Source organism: Malaclemys terrapin, chromosome 2, assembly GCF_027887155.1.
Source record: "Malaclemys terrapin pileata isolate rMalTer1 chromosome 2, rMalTer1.hap1, whole genome shotgun sequence".
In the NCBI taxonomy this organism is placed as follows: domain Eukaryota; kingdom Metazoa; phylum Chordata; order Testudines; family Emydidae; genus Malaclemys; species Malaclemys terrapin.
Window position 1 is genome coordinate 237,514,645 of NC_071506.1, and position 19,436 is coordinate 237,534,080.

A 19,436-nucleotide genomic window follows, 5' to 3' on the forward strand; every position below is an offset into this window, starting at 1 on the left:
CAGACATCCGCAGGAGGGCAATGATCCTCTGCTCACATTAAGAAGTTAGGGAGTAGGGTGTGGATACTCGCAGAAAGGCAACCCCCCATCCCCAGTTCACATGAAGTATGGCAGCTTCCCCCCACAAGATCCTGGTGTGCACACAAGGGGGGGGCATGGTGTGGGGCTCAAATACCCCTGAGGGGTGTCAATGACTCCCAGATCACACAAAGAGGTGAGGGAATGGGGCTCAGACAATCCCAGAAAGACAAGCCCCCTCCAGAACCTGCTTCACATGGGCGGGGGGGAGTAAGGATGACAGTCAAACCCCTGCTCAAAATTGGCCCAGATCCTGGTGTGCAAACATGGGGTGGGGGGTAGAGCAGGGCTTAGACACCAGTGAGGGGGACCCCCAGATCCCAGTTCAAATGGGAGGTAGGGAATGGGGCTCAGAGACCTTCCCCTGAAAAGGAAGCTCCCTCCAGAACCTGACTTACATGAAGGGGGTGCCACATCTCTGTAGGTGGGCTGGGATCCCCAGATCATGATACACATGGGAGAGGGGAATGCAGGGCTGACAGGTGCCCCTATGTATATTCTCCCCCAGTCCTGCTGTCACTTAACCCCATGTCTCCCTTCCCAGTGCCCAACCCATCCCATCTCACCTCCCCATCACTTGATCCCTCAACCCTTCCCCCTATTCTTTAATCTTTCACCTCTAACCATCCTCCCCTCTTAGCAAGCATCGGGTTGTGTAGTTAAAAAAAAACCAACAAACCAACACCTTTTGAATATAATGCTGCCCTGTGATTACATTTGCCTCAAATAAAAGTCCCCTTTGATATGAAGCAGTATACCTACTTTTTTTCCCCCTTCAAATTTCTGCCCTGGTTTAGATTTGAACTCTCAGTGCTTGGGTTCACTGACTCTGATATTTCATCAGAGCTTTTGTGATAAGCAGGTGTTTTTCCAGATTGTTATCCTCTCTCACTGCCCATGAACAATGTAATTCCTTTAGCTCATCACTTAATGTGAAAAGCTTCTGACTCTGTAAACTAAAGAAGCAGTTTCCCCCCAATAATGCTTTAATTTGATTTTCACCCAAGAGTTGAGTGCCATGCACTCTGTTGTCCCGTCTCCCCCCTGCCCTCCCAGTACAAGGAGTCCTCATTTGATTTCTATCTGTAAGCAAAAATTGATTGCCAAAATGTCAACTTCAAGAAAAACCATTTATAACTTAAAAATCCCTTGGTCAAATGACCCCAAAATTTGCTCACTAACAGAACCCCACCCTCTAGGAGGCATACCAAATTTCAAGGCAATCCAAGTAACAGTGTAGGTTTTAGAGCACTCAAAAGTTGAGCTCGAAACAGAAAGCTAGTCTTAAGGTTAACTATTAGCAGGGCAAATAAAGCACTTAAAATCTATTCATGGTTTGTCATCAGGCTATCTGGAAAATTTTATTCCATTCCAATGTAATTCACATGCAGTTACAAGGTTTTTGGTTTTTTTTAAATTGGTTTGCAATGGGAATAAAAATAAAATTTGTGTGTTGCACAAAATAACCCTTTTCCTTGAATGAACATTCATATCTGTTTGAATCATGAAGTAGATTATTAGCTAGTAGAAAAATAGCCAAGTTGATAAATGGCTACTGCCCGACTTCTGCCTCCCCCCAAGTATTTGCCTAAGTAGTTATAGCAACATGAGAGAGTTATGACTCCAAATTATTCTGTACTTGGCTGGCTGGCAGCAAGGTCCATTTATAGTACAGTTATGTGACTGCAGACTTATCCTCAGGATAGTGCTCCAATTTAAATATTAAGATTTTATTAGGAAAAAATGTTCTAGTTCTTATGATTGTGAAGAAATATTCCAAAAGTGGAGATTATAAATTGATGCAATTATTTCTGCCTTAGACTGTGAACAGCCTGAAAATGGCACATAAAGCTACCAAGAGATTAAAGTGATAAAATTTGGCCTGATGTCCTTTCATCAAGTAATATTAGGTCATCCAGTTTTGTTCTGGTTGGACAGAAAGCCACATGGTTTGATGTGGTTGCAGAACTTGGTGCCTTTCCAGATGATGAGTGGGTCTAATATGAGAGTTCCTATTTCAGGTATAGTAAAAAGCGACAAAGAACTGTGGCACCTTCTAGACTAACAGAAGTATTGGAGCATAAGCTTTCGTCAGACGCAAGTGGGTATTCACCCACAAAAGCTTATACTCCAATACTTCTGTTAGTCTAGAAGGTGCCACAGTTCTTTGTCGCTTTTTACAGATGCAGACTAACACGGCTACCCGTCTGATATTTTAGGTATAGGTTTTTGAGTATGGCTTAAATCTCCCTTGCCTAGATTATAGTTGGGTGCTGGTTATCCAGTTTGGCTGGATATTGCGCTCCCTGTAAATTAATTACACCTCTACCCAGATATAACACGAATTCAGATACAATGTGGTAAAGCTATGCTCCGGGGGGAGGGAGGGGGAGGGGGGGGAAGGGTGGGGCTGTGCACTTTGGCGTATCAAAACAAGTTCTATATAACGCAGTTAGATTTTTTGGCTCCCGAAGACAGCGCTATATCGAGGTAGTGGTATAGTTGTTATTACTGTGATAACTGAAATTGCGGACAGTCTTTATCTTTCCTTGATATTTCAATACACCCTGTATATATTGTTGCTATGAACATTCTGCTAGCAGTTTTTTATTTTGCTAGTTTAGCTGGCACACCTGTGCATAACACTTCCAACATATTTCACCCTATACAAAATAGGCATCCTTAATATAGTGATTATTGTACCACAAAATTCAAGACTTCAAACATTTGCATTAGAGACACAAGGTGGGTTGAAAGCTTGTCTCTCTCTAATGGAAGTTGGTCAAATAAAAAGGTATTACCTCACCCACCTTGCCTCTCTAATGTCCTCTGAATGACACAGGTACAACTATACCACATACAGCATTTCGACTGACGTTTAACATTTTCTGGAAACTACACCACAAGTTGGCAGCAAATCTATTAATTTCCCTTGTGCTCTGATTAGAAAACAAATCTAAAATTGCTCAAATACTCAATCTAAATTCAATGGCTTTTTTTTTTTTTTAAGCGCAGTCTGAGAAAATTATCCCCCATGACATGTGTTGAAATTATGCAATATATACGAAAAATTAAAAACTAGGTTTATGGCAGAAGTGTCAGTGAATTAACTTTGGATGGTGTAACAACTAAGGACATTTTTTTTCTTTTAAGAAACTGTCACCTAACTTATAGCCTTGCTCTGCTTATAGCCGGCCCCTGCTTAATTGTGACAGTTGATAATACAATACTCCCGCTCATTCTTTCTTGTAAAACCTTACTCTCATTGGTCCATTCTGGCTTATGTTCATTCAGTACTTCCTCTGTGCATCCGATGATTTCTTAAAGAAGACTATCTTTTTTGTGTTGTCATCCTCTTTGCCCAAGACAAAAAGTACAAACACATTTCAAACACTTGGTTTTCTTCCCAGAAAAAAATTTTCGGCTTTCTACATCAGCAGCTTAATTTCTCATGGGCAAGAATATAATTAACCAGCCTCAAAGGTAATGTATATTTTTGAAACATGGGTAGAAAGTAGTGTCAGTAGTCTGTATACATGAATTGTTAATGGTGGCAGATATAGAGCTAACTCAGGAGGGTATGTGAATTTTCATGGTTGCTAATCTTGGGTGCTATCCACATATGCTGTAGGACTAACATTGTCAACTCAAGTTGTATGTTGGTGTGCAAGACAATACGTTATTTAAAACATTTACTTTTAAAAAAATTACGTTAACTGAATTGATAAACTGAAAAACTGTTTCCTCAAAGAAGAAAATTAATTCTATAAAGACAATTGGTCTGCTTCTTAGCTGCTGAACTGCTGGCAGTACAAACTATGTTATGGTGAGAAGAACTGTAAAAGAAACTTAACCTAATATTATAGGTCAAGGATAAAGTATTGCAAATATCACATTAAATCCCCAGAAGCAAATCATTTCAAACTCTTTGTGCATTTCACTTCTTACTTGCAACACTGGATACTGCAGGCATGTGAGTACATAGGCACATTGAGATCAGTTAAAGGCTTGGTCAGTTCAAAGTACCGAATGCTGAAGTTGGGAGGTGGTTTATGTTGATTTATTCTGAATTGTTGAGCCTTATCAGAGCTCTCAATTTAAACAGAACTGAATTAAGAACATAACTCCTGAATTGTATATTGTACATAATGATGCAAATTCATTTTATGGAGTACTGTATAGTATACAGCGTATACAGTCACAGAGGAGAGGCTGACTTTAAATAATTGGTCTCCAGCTGCCCGAGATGAATTATAGCTGTATATCCCTACTCATGCTCCCAGGAAAGATGTAACAGAGGAATGAGGATTTCCTATTTCACCTACAAATATTGGGCTGTTAGCAATAGCTGCCACTGTGCCATCAGTATTGGGCTGTCATTCCCAAGTGCTGCTGTGGGTCACCATGCCCTAATAACTAGTTTATTGTTCCCAGTTTTTGCTGTGGGATGCCATACCTCACCATCTTTTCCTTCAATACTAGAAGAGTGATTCAGAAGGGCAGGGCATGTGGGGAGGAATGTTCTCTGCAAATTGGTCAATCGGAAAAGGTACAGAAGAAGGGCAAGAAAAATTATTAGAGGTATGGAACAGCTTCCATATGAGGAGAGATTAAAGACTGGCACTGTTCATCTAGGAAGAAAGACAACTAAGGGGGATACGATAGACATCTATAAAATCATGAATGATGTTGAGAAAATGAATATGGAAGTGTTATTTATCCTTTAATATAACACAAGAGCCAGGGTCACCTGTTGAACTGAAGTACTTCCTTATGTTTGTTTGAAACTCCTGCCTATTCTTCACACAATGCACTGTCAACCTGTAGAACCTGTTGCCAGGGATGTTGTGAAGACCAAAAGCATAACTGGGTTCAAAAAAGAATTAGATAAGTCCATGGAGAATAGGTCTATCAATGGCTATTAGCCAAAATGGTCACAGACACAACCCCATGCTCTGGGTGTCCCTAAGCCTCTGACTGCCAGATGCTGGGACTGGCTGGCAGGGGATGAATCACTCAATATTTTCCCTGTTCTGTTCACTCCCTCTGAAGTATCTGGCATTGGATGCTGTTGGAAGACAGGATACTGGGCTAGATGGACCACTGGTCTCACTCCATATGATCATTCATATGTTCTTATGAAATGAATGGACCATTTAACAACTTCTTGAGCCTGCAACTTCAAGTCCGAAACCCAGCGTGGGCAGAAATCTGAGACTGAACTGTCAACGTTTGGGGGGGGGGGGGGGAGGGAGGAGGAGGAGAAATCTGTTTTTGTCAAGGTGCTGGGTTTTTATTTATTTTGGAGAAAGGTAATCCAAGTATAGCAGAAACAAACTATTTCTGAAAAAAAAAAAACTATAAATGTGAATGCTAATTGGGAGAGGCGACTGGGTGCAAGAGTAAGAAGGAACAGTGCGGAGGATCTGGAATCTTTTGCTGGGCATAGGGGTGTCAAGGAGAGGGAGGTAAATCGTAATAAGAGGTAGGGGACAGATGAGAGATTGGGGAAGTAGGAGGAGAGAAGGGAGGGGCTGGAGAATGAGAGTGGTAGCAGAGGATATTGCCCCCCCCCCCAATCAGCCCTGAATTTCCCCCTTCACTGTGTGTGCTGGGATCTCAGGGAGTACTACCCTCAGCACTGGTCTGAGCCTCCTTCCCTACCTGCTCTGGGATCTGGGGTATCCTGCTCTCGTTGGAGTGTATGAGAGTCTCCCTGCCTCTCCATATTAGCTGGTATCTGGGTGGGGAGAATCAAGGCAACAAGTTTAAACACCAGAAACCCAGAAAATGAATAGTTAAGATACAAATCACTCCGGGACGGTGGACGTGGGGACAGACTGGGTGGACCTAGGATATGGCTGGGGAAGTCTCAAAGATAGGAATCCCAACTTGAGATGGGTAGTAGGTAGTGAGAGGTCCAGTTCAGTGTGGAGCTCTGGCTACATAATCAAGATAGCGTATGGCCTTCCAGTAAGCTACTGCCTGTGACAGGTGTAAGCAGCAACATAGGCCAGGAGACAGGAAGGAACAACTTATCACATGTTAATGGTTTCTATAGTGCCAACTAATGGCTTAATGGGATAGGAAGGAGAGGGGGAGCTGGAAGTGGGGGGGAGGCAGCACACACGACATATTGCAAGGAATGGTGGTGCAATGTAGGGAGAAAAAGCAGCACACACCAGTCTTTACTCACATGCTTGAAGTTACTGTAACAACTATCTAATAAAACTATCAAATTTTTGGGACACAAGGCCAGTGAGAGAAATCTCATCTAAAGGTCGGTTAGCAACTACACATTGAAAACATTTCAAAGTATGAACATTATCCCCATTCTACTATAATAAAATGTACAGGGGGGAGGGGGGGGGAGCCAGGGAGCAGAGAGAGAAGCACGGAGACATCACATATCAACTGTGTGGCCAAGTGGAAAAAACCACTGGACTTGGACTATTCGTAGGTCTGCCACTGGCCTGCTGGGTGATCTTGGACAAGCCATATCACCCCTATACCTCAGTTTCCGATCTGTAAAATGGGGATGATGATACAAAGTTCTTTGAGATCTACTGATGAAAAGCACTATACAAAAGCTAGGTCTTGATTATTACCTAGCCATGATAGCATATCAACTGCAAACCAAGGTGAGGTCTGCAGCTGTCTAAATGACCATTAATTCCTATCAGCAAACATAGCTTCCTGTTTACAAAAGCCTAGGAAATTAAATGGCAAAAAAATTCATTAATGTAGCATTAAGGTTGCTCAGTGATAGCTCGTGCCCCTTTTAGAATGCTGAGTACAGCAAAACTCAAACTTCTGAAAACCAGGAAATACATATGTAAGGGAAATGCCCATGAAACCTTAACTCTGCCCTCTTTGGGGCATTGCTCAATATGCCTATAACACTCCCACTCTGTCTTTTCACTGTAATGGACAGGTGCTACCTGCACTTGGTCTACCCTCAAACACTGAGCCTACTTGCCGACAGAATACCTCACTTGTAAAATTTAACCACTACCTCATTCCCTTTTACAATCCCTTCATACTTACTCAAAGAATACCATCCACAACTATACTTCCTCTTACCCATCATTAAATCCACATACTGCTCTCATATCCCACCTCCCTACTGACAATACCCATGGCAAGACAACCCCAGTGCCCTGCTATTGAACCTACACAATTCTGTATTAAAATGATCCAGACTGGAATGTAAAGGTGCAATATGTACCTCTTTCCTTTGACAGCACACCTGGGAAGACAGACTCAGATCACCTCATATCACAGTCACAGCTCTTCCAACCTGTTGCATCTTATTCTTCCACCATTCAATTCAGCTACACTTAATACACTGAATGCAGCTGTAGTGAATTGAGGTAATTGCCAGTGGCTACTACCAGCTTTAGGTGGGGACCAGAGTTTAGGTTGAGTGGGTGTTGACCTTAACTTTGTATTTCCTGGTTTTCAGAAGTTTGAGTTTTGCAGAACTCAGTGTTCTAGGAGGACACATGCTATCACTGGGCCACTTTCACTTTGCATTAGCCAAGGTTTTTTATCATTTAATGATATTAGAAACCCCTGGTGGAATTGACACCACGCAGTTCACTTGGTCATTTAGCATTCATATTAATACCAGCACAATACAATGTTCATCTTCTCACTGGGTAAACTGTCACTGTAGTAGTATAGATGAGACTACAGGGACAGCATTGCAAAGACTAGCATCAAATGGAGAATGTGACAAACCAAAAAAAAAAAAAAAAAAAAAAGTATAATTACTCAGTATCTGAAAATGGGTCTTAACCCATTACCAAACCTGTAATAAATTAAATACCTTATAAGCAGTAACCATGTTACAATTCATCATATGGTCACATGCAACAATCTACTTGTAAACAAATAAAGTACTGGAATATTTAGCATATCATTTAGTCTGGCTAATGTAATGTATAGCTCCAATATTATTGAAAGCTTCAAAAATTATGTTCTCATGTAATTTATGGTTTTCAAGGTTTTTGGTTTTTTTTAAATTTCATATGACTTTACATAGCCAAACACTATATTTCAGGAAGAGCACACATGGATACTTGAAGTATGGGCTCTCCCAAACATCAATATTTATTATGGAAGAGCTGGTTACGACTCCAGTTTAAGATGCACTCTGGAAAAAAAAAAAAAAAATCTTAAAATGGGGCATAAATCCCTGTTTTTCCTCTACATGGAGGTGGCTTTTCAGTGTGGCATTTAACATATAAAATTCAAAGGGCATAAATTTAAAAATATTTAATTTAAATTTTAAATTACCTGTGTTGAATCTTGAGTAACTGTAAGAATGGACAGTTTTTAAAAAGCAATTATTAGTCATTTTTTGTTATTCTTCATTGCAGAAAGAATATTGGTCAGACTTGAGAATAATCTTCGGAGAAATGCATGAAGAAATGACTTCTTTCAAAATGGCCACCATCTCTGGGGCCACTTGGTTAAGATGGCCAATATTTCAGAAGGAAGTTTAGTTTGTCTTTAACAATGCTGGCCACCACCTCCCAATGTTCCAATAGGAGAGAAACCACACTGTCCTTAGGAAGATGGTGACCCCATATGCTATACTGGGAGTGGCACTGTGAGAAGCAGGGGAACATGGGGGGAGGGCAGAGGAAAAAGGAGAAAAAAGTGGATATGCAGGAGAATGTGGAAGGTACACAGAGGCAAGGTAACAGGAGAGGCAAGAGGAAGACTGACAGCCAGAGGGAGGCAAATGTGGGAAAGAAGAGGGCAGGGGATAGCATTGTATTTACCAAATCTGGTTTTTACCAAGCAAAATCAGTTTCTACCAAGCCGCAAAGACTAGTTAGTCCCTGTTTAAGGCTTTTCTATTTTTAAAACCGTTTAGTTAATGCACTCCAAATTACACTTTGTTTTTGTTAAACATTCAACTTGTGGTTACATAAGGCAGTACATTTGTAGATTTGTAATTTAGGGTCATAAATAAAAAGCAAATCTGCAGTGGGTGTAATATTAATATATGTAATTGAAATCCTGGAGATCAGAATGTCTGTATACATTTTGGTTTGGTATTATTCACAAGGAAATTATACACGTCATGACTCATATTCCAGTTTCCAATACTGTAAAAACAAAAGTCAAAAACATTCAATTAGATGAAAACAATAATGCAGAGTTTTGGACTTGAAGCATTAAGCAATCAGAAGCTACCAGTCCAGACCCATTTGGCCATGCAGTATTCCGTAACAGAAGACCAACTCTGATGTAGTAGCTAGACCAAGCATATTTCTCAGTTTTGAACAGATGTATCCAAAGTTTGAAAAGCTTTGTTCTACGCTTGCTGAACTTGCTGGACACAGATTCAATTATGTTTCCTAGTTTAAACTGGTATTTACCGGTGCCCTGTTCTAAACTAGTTTTTCCTGGGAAATTGCCAACCCTGGAAGAGGGACAGGGAAGGGCAATACTATCAGCAGTAGAACTAGGAGTATTTCTGCCAGAGATCTAAGGATTATAGTGATAAACCTCCCTTATTTTTCTTCATTCTCATTGACTCTACCCAAGAATTGGTTTGGGGAATACATGGGAGGGAATACATGAAACAATAGCTCTGAGAAATGAGAACTACCCTAATTCATTTCAATAACGTGTTAACACTAAAACCTAACAATGGCTATTTAAATGTCAACATTTTAATTTACATCAATCATTATTTTAGCAGAAACATCCAGTTAGTATGCCTTTACCATAATGACCTTGTATTCAGTAGGAAAAGATGTATTTAAACACATTAGCTAATGTGTTAAAATCATAGTATAGTCAAGGCTAGTTGCTGTTTTACCATGTGTTAGGTGGTCAAGATAAACACTTATGGGAAGTAGCAAGTCCCAGCTAACACACCTTTTCCGACTGTAGACGTGACCAACCACTTCAAACTGAAACTTAACTGCAACCTCCACTATGAAGAGACAACAAGTACTGAGCTGGGGTAATAATGAAAATAGGTTTAACATCAGGGTGGATAAAAATCAGTGATTTTATTAAAAAAACTTTTTTTTAAATTTGGATTTTTTTGATAAAATGCTTTTTGAGGAAAAAACCTGTTTAAAGATATATTTGAGCTATAATGTATATTAATTAAAACTATCTCATCATGGAATAGGGATTATAAATTCTAATTCTATAGTATGAGACAATATATTCATGTAATGTTTAAGAAGTTTTGTAAAGGAGTTCCAATAGTTCCACAGGCTTCTGTATAGATTATTTAGGTTAAATCTTTCTATCTAACCCAGGGGTAGTCAACCTATGGCACGCGTGCCAAAGGTGGCACACAAGATAATTTTCAGTGGCACTCACACTGCCCCAGTCCTGGTCAACAGTCCGGGGGACTCTGCATTTTAATTTAATTTTAAATGAAGCTTCTTAAACATTTTAAAACCCTTATTTACTTTACATACAACAATAGTTTATTTATATATTACAGACTTACAGAAAGAGACCTTCTAAAAAGGTTAAAATGTATTACTGGCACGCGAAACCTTAAATTAGAGTGAATAAATGAAGACTCGACATACCACTTCTGAAAGGTTGCCGATTCCTGATCTAACCAATGGGACTTAGTATCTTCTAGACCGAGCACTATCAGAGATGCTTAGTTTTGCAGTTCTCAAACTGTGGATTTGTGTCTCCAGAGGTAACATGCTTGTTAACAGCAAAAATGTGTTTAAATAAATAAATATATAGAGGTGAGACATGACATAGACCTCAACTCTATTGTCCCTCTGCAAATTTGTGCACACAGAGTCAACCCCTTACCTCTCTCTAAAAGTGCAAAGTTTCAAAAAGTACAATGAATAGAAGATTGTTGGGGGCGGAATAGATCTGGACAAGGAGAAGAAGTCTGAAGATTAATGTGAGAAGCAAGGAACATATGCTTTTTTGTTAAAATATTGTATGTCTGCTGTTGAAGAAAAAAATCCAGAATATTTAACGTTGTTGTTTTAGTTAAATAAAACAATGTAAATGTCTGTCTCGTGATGTTCTCCTCTTAATACAGGATGGCAAGAAAATCCTCCAAATATTAATGATTAACCTGTTGAATTGGAGATAGATATTTATGAAGTCATTGAGAGGTGAACTGCTTCAATTACCATTGGTAAATGAAATAACCAAACAATCATTCATTTTCTGATATAGCTGTAAAATTAATCTGGAAAGTTTCCAAAATAAGTCACTGTTTAAAAATGTATAGTGTGTACCTTCTAAAAATGAAACCTACATCTATCTCTGAGTTGTGAAGAATATGTATTCAAGGTTATAACAACCAACAAGAATGCACTTTTATGTAGAAAAACATGATTAAATTGAGTCTTCCTGAATAGTGATTTAAATCATGATTTAAATCACTAAATCCACCCTGTTGAACATATTCAGAGATTCTAAAGCCAGAAGGGACCATTGTGATCATCTTAACCTCCAGTATAAAACAGGCTATAGAATTTCCCCAAAATAATTCCTAGAGCATATATTTTAGAAAATAAATACAATCTAATCTGAGGTACACCTTGACTGTTTGCTTGCACTTTTAATGTTTGCTTAATGTCTCAAACATTATATGCATATGCTTTAAAACATGACAGATGCAGTGTTAAGGCTAGCTTTTCCAAGTCTAAGTAAAATGAAACTGTTGCTTAGAAAACTGATTGCTATCAACTACTGATGGCAACAACCCCTATCAAACCACTCAAACTTCAGTAGCAGAAGGCAGTATAATGTTTACTTCCTAGTTTCCTAATGCATTACTAAGTTTAGTGGGTTGCTGAACTTTGCTATACTGTTAATATACCAACGCATATTTTGAACATGTTGACTTCTTCATATAATTCTACTTTATACATTCTTTCCATCTTTTCTTTTGCCGTTTAATGTGCAGCTTTTGTCTGTGAGGAATACAGCAAAGGGCAAGAATGGAAACCAAAAACTTCAGAATCCTAATTCCAGTTTTGCTACTGACTTGTTCTGTGGATGTTGACAAGTCAACTTATATTTCCGTTTCCCCATATGTATAATAATACTTGCTTACTTCATAGGGGTGAAGATTAAAGTTAATATAGTGACTTGAAAATATAAATCACTGTGTAAGTACTACCAAAAGTGGTGTTTTTTTACAGTGGTATCCTCATTGAACAAAAATACTATTTCCTTTACATCTTTGTGAGCTGCTGCAATACCCTGCAACTTCAGATAGAAGGAATACCTAAATCTTTCCATTTTTCTATGCCATGGTATCTGAAAAAAGCCTTTTAGGAACCTGTTTAATAGCACAAACAAGCTGATTAACACAGTACACCTAATAAACATCCTTATCAAAGGAGACTATTACCAGACCCTTGATCTATCTAAACAGCCTTTCACCTCATGGAATCTGTTTCAAATTTAGTCACTCATGTTATGGATTATACTCCAACTAAAGCAATTTTTGAGGGCGAGGGTAGGGTAAAAGAGGAGGGAGAGATCATTGTTGTGGCCACACAAAATAGAGAATGCTGCAATTGTGCATGCACACTGGGTAACTCAGAGTAGGAAGTTTCATAAAAAAATATTTCCTTATATTTAATTTGTTAGAGATAAAGGAGATGTCTTGATTTTTGGTACAACAGGACCCTTGGTATAAACTCCCATTGTGTCAAACTGTTGGATGCTTTTAATCCAGGAGACATGCAATTGTTTAATCTTTTGAAGATTTTTTAATTTTATTTTTATTTTTTAAATACCAAAGCTTCATATGTGCATAGGCAAAACAGTACTCTTCAGGAGTAGTAAATGATAAACACATTTATTCCTCTGGAGCACCTGGCTATTACTTTCTCTTATTAGTGTTGGCAAACCTCCAGAAGTTGTTTATAAAAATATTAAAAGTGCTTAATTCCCTAAACAGCTAAATCAATTAAAATATTTTTTGAAAGTTGTCCCTACAGCTAACTCTAACTTTGGAAATTTCAAGGGGGGGGGGGGAGGATTTACATTACAAACCACATAAGTGAACGATATTTCTGTTTCTGATAATTATAACAACGCTAGTAGGTACCACTGTAATTAACATACTCAAATTAGGGCATTTCTTCTGAATGCAAAATGTTCAATCTGAAAACCGACAAAAATTCTACAAAACGAGTTTATATTTGAACTGCAGCTATAACATTATAGAATCTCACTTCCCCTGAGGTCATAAATTCAATAAGTTTTTACACTTAATATGAACTACTGTCTTTACTTCCCCGCAAAAAGGATCTAAACTTATTCAACTACAGGGAATTCTGGTAGCTGCCCCCAGCCCTCCACGCACACACCCCCACTTCAGAACACACAGACTGCAACATTTATTTTGTTCACTCAACTGACATCTTACTGCAATAGTATTCAAGCCTTCATTTCTACTGAACTGTCTTCTGTTGCTAGTCATGTTGCCTTATACATCAATTTCTGCATTAAATAGGCTGAGGCATACATTCCTCACCTCACAAAACTGGGTTATTCTTACATTCAACAAGCCATAGGGCTTTATACCTATTTTCTAAAACACTTGTTTGAACTATAAAAACATGCACCTTAATGACATAGTATTTTCCTTTTCTCACTTTAAGTTTAACTAGCACATTTCCAAGATTATTCTAGTGTACCAAAAAAACAAAAACAAGTACATTTATTCAGTGTTTTGGGATGGGGTGGGGTTTTTTTTTTGGTGTGTGGGGGGGTAATTTGATGGAGGTATACAAAACTCAAAAAGTTCTCAGCCATGCAATTTCAATATTGATCATGTAGAAATACTGGTAGCATTTTTAAAAACACAGTTTTCCTACCAAAGTTATTTTTATGGCATGTTAAATCTTAAACCTAAACATCAAAAAAAAGCTATCTTGTTTTAGAAATATAAATAGCATTTTGAAGATCCGAGAAAGGAGGGTGTGTGGAGAAGAGGATGACGGGAGGAAGACATGGACCATGCCATTTTCATTCATACAGTAGTGATGTCAGTGTCTGCAGCAGCAGCAGTTGCCTTGACCCCTAAAAGGCTCAAACCCAAAGTAGTTTTACAGAATATGGTTTAAAAAAAAAAAAAAGTAAATCTCAGGAAACCCACTCATAATACTGGAATATTTCACACAAGATGGTTTAGAGGGGGATCAAATTCAAGGCATCTATAGTGAAAGGAACTGAGAAAAACACCAGGTGTTTTAGGTAGAGAAAAGTATCAGGGGATAGCCGTGTTAGTCTGTATCTACAAAAACAACAAGGAGTCTGGTGGCACCTTAAAGACTAACAGATTTATTTGGGCATAAGCTTTCGTGAGTAAAAACCTCACTTCTTCGGATGCAGTGAAGGTTTTTACTCACGAAAGCTTATGCCCAAATAAATCTGTTAGTCTTTAAGGTGCCACCAGACTCCTTGTTGTTTAGGTAGAGAAAAACGTCTTTTCTGTCAAAAGCATAGCCAGTCTTCCATACCAGCATGCTCCTGAAACAATACAAGACAGTCTGCACAGCCAGAACCAAAACGGTCTCTGCATTGCAAAAAATAGGATTATGCCAACAGTGAGAACTTTCAGTTTACATCAAAAGGGGAAATGCTTTAAGAGTATGACACAAAATGTAATAGTTTCATTAAGACTTATGTCATACTCAGGCATGATTAAGAGGCTAACAATAGCCAAAGGAGTAAACTGTGCAATCATCTGTAGTAAGATGGTCCATGTTTGATGACAAGAAGTGTTTCAAGCCCTCCACTATGACTCTAGTAGTATTCCAACACCGTTCTATAGTCTCTGTACAGACACTACCATACAAGCTACAACTGATTTTTACTTCATGTACATTATGTACTAAAGATCCAGAACAGAGCAGATCAAAGAAATGAGGAGGCAAACTCATGCCATTGGGTACCTCATCCACGCTCCAAATTTTGTAAATATGGGTTTTTTTGTTTTACCTTTTAATTCGCAAAACTATAAAAACAGTTTTATCACCCTAGTCTTCTAGAAAATGGTGCCTGTATTTCTGTAAAATAAAGCTGTTGACGTGTGCAATAGTGGTCATTATTAGGGCGATCACGTTGTTTTCATTCATTCATTCAGGATTTGCTGTAGGATGTCAAGTTTCTGCAACAGCAGCTGGCTCGACCTGAAGGAGGGGGGACAAATTCCTTGGGGATTATGGACAGATATCTCAATGGACCACTTATAATTTTATATAGTACACACACAAAACAGTATCAAATTTTATCTGCTGCTAACAGTTTACCATAAGGTAGGCTCAAGCAAGTTTAATGATAGAGAAGTCATTCAGTACTAATTTATAGGTTTGAACTATTAAGACAAAGACAACAACTTACAGTTCCAAACACGTATCTCACTTTGTAAAATTAAAATTTTACTCAACCAAAAATGTATTTATTAAAAAAACCCACATGAATACACTAATGAAATACTTAACAGCTCTGCAGTACTTCTCTCCAACCACAAGTAATTACCCACATCCCACTCTTCATTTGAAGTGCAGACCCTCACTCACTGCAACATTACAATGTTTATCACGAAGTTAGACCTGGGAACCGATTTATAATAATATTTGTCATCAGCTTTAATGTTCACACTTAATTATATGCATCAAGTCTGTTTTGTTTTGGCTGACCTATTTGATTTCCCAGAATTCAGAGTAACATTATACACTTGTATGTCTCTAAAGGGAAAAAAAGGAAGCTCAGTAAGAAAAAAAAATACAAATTCCTAGAGTTAAGGGAACAAATGAACCTCAATCTTTTAAATACAACTTGACTGAAGCAAAATTGCCAAGGACTGTTTCCATTTGAAAGCATGCAAAACCCTGTAACCCTACAAATCTCTTCCTAAATAAAGATAATAGATCTATTGCATAATGTTGGCATAAATACTAAGATGTGATGGAAAGCATTTAGTCTTCGCTATACGGGTAAATACTGTATACAGTATACCAACTCCATACATTAATATTATTAGTCATATGTTTATATACTTACATACTAAGTTGCCTGTATCCTAGGACTATTTGAATAGCCAGATCGGCTCAAGTCACAAACATTACAATAGACTTCAAGAATTCACCACAAACCCAATAGAGATATTGGGGGGGGGGGGGGGGGGGCAGAGATAAGGGAACCGATTCCAGTCTACAAAACATGTTGACAACCAAAACACATTTATGTTCATTTGTGTGGCAAATTATAAAGATTGAGAGATTTAGGGAGAGGTACAGGGGGTGCTGAGCCATATAAAATGTTCCCATGAAGAGGTGATGTGCGATACCTGATAACTGCAGCAGGGTAACATACAAAGTGCATTCAGTCTGATTCATTCAACTGCTGAAGTGATGGGGGAGGAGGGGAGACGGGACTAAGATGGCCACAGTCACTTTAACACCTTTAATAATTCAACAGACAACATGAAGCAGGTTATGTTAGATAATGAGCCTGTACTTATTTTAAAGCTTTTTAGGCTGTATTTTAGGTTGTGGTTTTTAAGGTTTCTATCATTTTTCTAATTTCTTTCTTTGAGGCATTTTATGATTTTTTAGGTCTGGCGGTTTGTTTTTAGCATTTCTTTAGACTATCAGAATTTTGTGTTGTTTTGATGTGTATGGAAGAATTTTAAAATTCACATTTTAACCTAAAAATTAAAAATGGGGGGGGGGGAGAACGGTTTAAGAGGTTGGGTTTGTTTTAAAATACAATGGAGAGGGAAGGGGTTACTTTAGAGCTTATATCTGTGCCATCTCAATTCATGTGTGTGTACCTATATAGGGGTGGTAGTAGGATATCCTAGGGCTTTTCTTTATATCCAGGCATATACGGCGAGATGCATTTATAGGGTGTTTTATACCCATGTGCACTAAGGTACGATATTTTAGAGCACCTATCTATATCTCATCAAGTGTGTGTATATCAAAGCTTGCGTTTAAACCTCTTTGCATAGAGGGCAGCGTGGGGTCGGTCATACTTTAGATGTTGTATTTGTACCGCCTCTTGTATGAGGGAGTGATCCTTTCAGGCCTTGTTTGCACCTCCTTGTGTGTGCATGTATGGGGGTGTATTTTACAGGCCTGTCCTCATCATTCTATTTGGGAGCACAGAGAGGTATTTCAGCCCTAAACCCCAATCTCTCTCTGCAAAGGGTGCTTTAAAGCTTGATTTCTCACTCTCCCTTGAAAAGGGAGATGACATTTCAGGGCTCATCCCCACAGTTGGTCCCTTTTGAAGGGAGAGGAAATAGAATTTTTTTGAGGTCAGATCTCAGCCCTAATCTCTCTTTGGGAAGTGGGGAGAAGGGGTATTTCGGGGTTCACTCCCCATCTCTCAGGGGAAACTCATGATGGGGGTATTTTCAGGTTTGGGACGAGTCTCTTCGGGGATTATTTCATGGCTCGTCTCTTTGCAATAGATCAGAGAGGATGATTCAACCCCCCCGTCCCTCTCTCGGGCGGGGGGTATTTCGGGGTTCACACGCCCTCCTCTGGAGGAGAAGGCTCAGGAGATGGTGTTTCGGCCTCGGCCCCCTGGTCTCTCTCCGTCCCGGGTGCTTTACCTCTGTACACTGGGGAGCTGGGGCTCTGTCTCTCAGGTGAGCTGCTCCTCCTGCTGCCACCGCTCTCCGGCGAGCGCCGCTGCCTGCCCTTCACCCTCCCCGGGTCCGCCACGCCGCCTCCCGGGGGGGCAGGCGCTGCCAGCGGCGGCGTCGGGCTGGGTGGGCTGCTGCCGTGGCCCGCTCCGCCGCCCGCCGGTCCGGTGTTGCTCCCCACCGAGGAGGAAGGGGAGCGGGTGGGGCTGTGCTGGCTGCCCCGCAGGAGCTGGTAGGGCACGGTCGCTCGGATGGGCTGCAGCAGCCGGCTGGTCCCGGCGCTGCTGGCGGCGCCTCCCCCCGCACCGTTGCCGGCGGCGCCGCTGGCCGCGGTGGGTGACCCGGCGGCGCCGCGCCTCATCCTCTGCGGCGGGTGGTGCCCGGGCGGGGTCTGCGAGGAGCTGGACGAGGAGGACATGGCGGGCAGGGGGGTCGCAAGTCCCGGCAGGGGCTCCGTGCGCTGCCCCCGGCCGGCTCCCCACATGCACTCGCCGCCGGGGGGCGGGGACGGGACAAGCGCTTCACGGCCCGACGGACTCTCCACGCCGCCCGGCTACCCCCGGCGCTTCCTATCGGCGACGGCGGCTGCTCCCGCGCCAGGCTCTGGCCATCGCCGCCCGTCGGGAGCGCTGCGGAGCCCCGCAGCCGTTCACATCGTATAGCGCTGCCCCTCGCGGCGAAGGGGGGAGGGGTCCGCAGCCAGCCCCGTGCGCCTACCCTCGCGAGCCGCAGCAACCGACACCCGCCCTCTTCGCCGCCCTGCCTACCCCCGAATGGCAACTCGTAGCCTCAGCCGCCCGGCAGCGACGGGCAAGGGCGGCAAGCAGCGCGCCCATTGGGTACTCTGCCTCCGTTAGCCCTAGTCCGATTGGCTACGGCACATGAAGGGCAGCACTGTCCACCAATCAGAGGTCTCTTTTTAATGGAGGGGTAGGGAGAGCATCTCTGGGCGGTGGGGAGGTGGCAGCTGTGGGCTGGGCGGCTTAAGTTGCCCGGTGGTGGGGTGGGCTGGGGTAGCGAGGAGGTGGCGGCGGCGGCTGTGTTACGAGGGGAGCAGGCTGCCTCAGGCCCGGGGCGCGCGCAGAGCTGGGGCTGGCCGTTACCCCTCCTGTGTGACTAGGCCACCCCATCGCGCCTCCGGGCAGGCCCGTCCGATGGCTCCGTGTCTTTGTTACCTCTGCGGCCACAGCGCGCAGGGGGAGCTGGTGAGGGCGCTGAACGGGCACGTGCGAGCGCAGGGCTGCTTGAGGGCCGGTGCCGCAGCTACTCAGGGAGAGTAGCCCTGACTTTTGCCGGGCCGCCTGTGGGGCTGTATAGTACTCCGTGTACATGGCGTAGTATTTTGTCAAATGAGCAGGCTCCCCTCAGCATTACACGTGAAGCCGTTATGCGCCCCTGCCCGAGCCAGTGAGAAATGTGTGGCTCGTTCCTTTCCATTAAGATTGGTTTTATAGGCCCTCTTTTCTGTACCCGCTCAGGCCTCTCCTCTAGCTGCGCCCCAGTTTTCTCCTTTTACATTTGAAAGAACTTGAACAGAAAGGTGGGTCTGGATTTTTTTCCTTCTTTTTTTGCCTGGGGCTACTTCTGCCTCCCCATTTATCCTACTTTACATTCCCCCCCCCCCCCACACACACACACACAACTACAGCCCTGTGTTACAGTTGCCCTCTGGCACCGAACTCCATTGAGAGGCTGTGGTGGATTCTCCACC

At 41.5% G+C, this 19,436-nt stretch overlaps 1 protein-coding gene across 2 annotated transcripts in view; it reads right to left on the bottom strand.

The window, feature by feature from the left end:
• The window catches only part of GLCCI1 (glucocorticoid induced 1), a 96,974-nt gene extending 78,490 nt beyond the window's left edge, over window positions 1-18,484 (bottom strand). For both annotated transcript variants that reach the window (XM_054020361.1, XM_054020360.1), the window contains exon 1: window positions 17,693-18,484. In XM_054020361.1, coding sequence (XP_053876336.1) covers window positions 17,693-18,209 — 517 coding nt within the window. In that variant the 5' untranslated portion in view covers window positions 18,210-18,484. The remainder of the gene's footprint in view (window positions 1-17,692) is intronic.
• Between the last annotated feature and the right edge of the window lie 952 nt (window positions 18,485-19,436).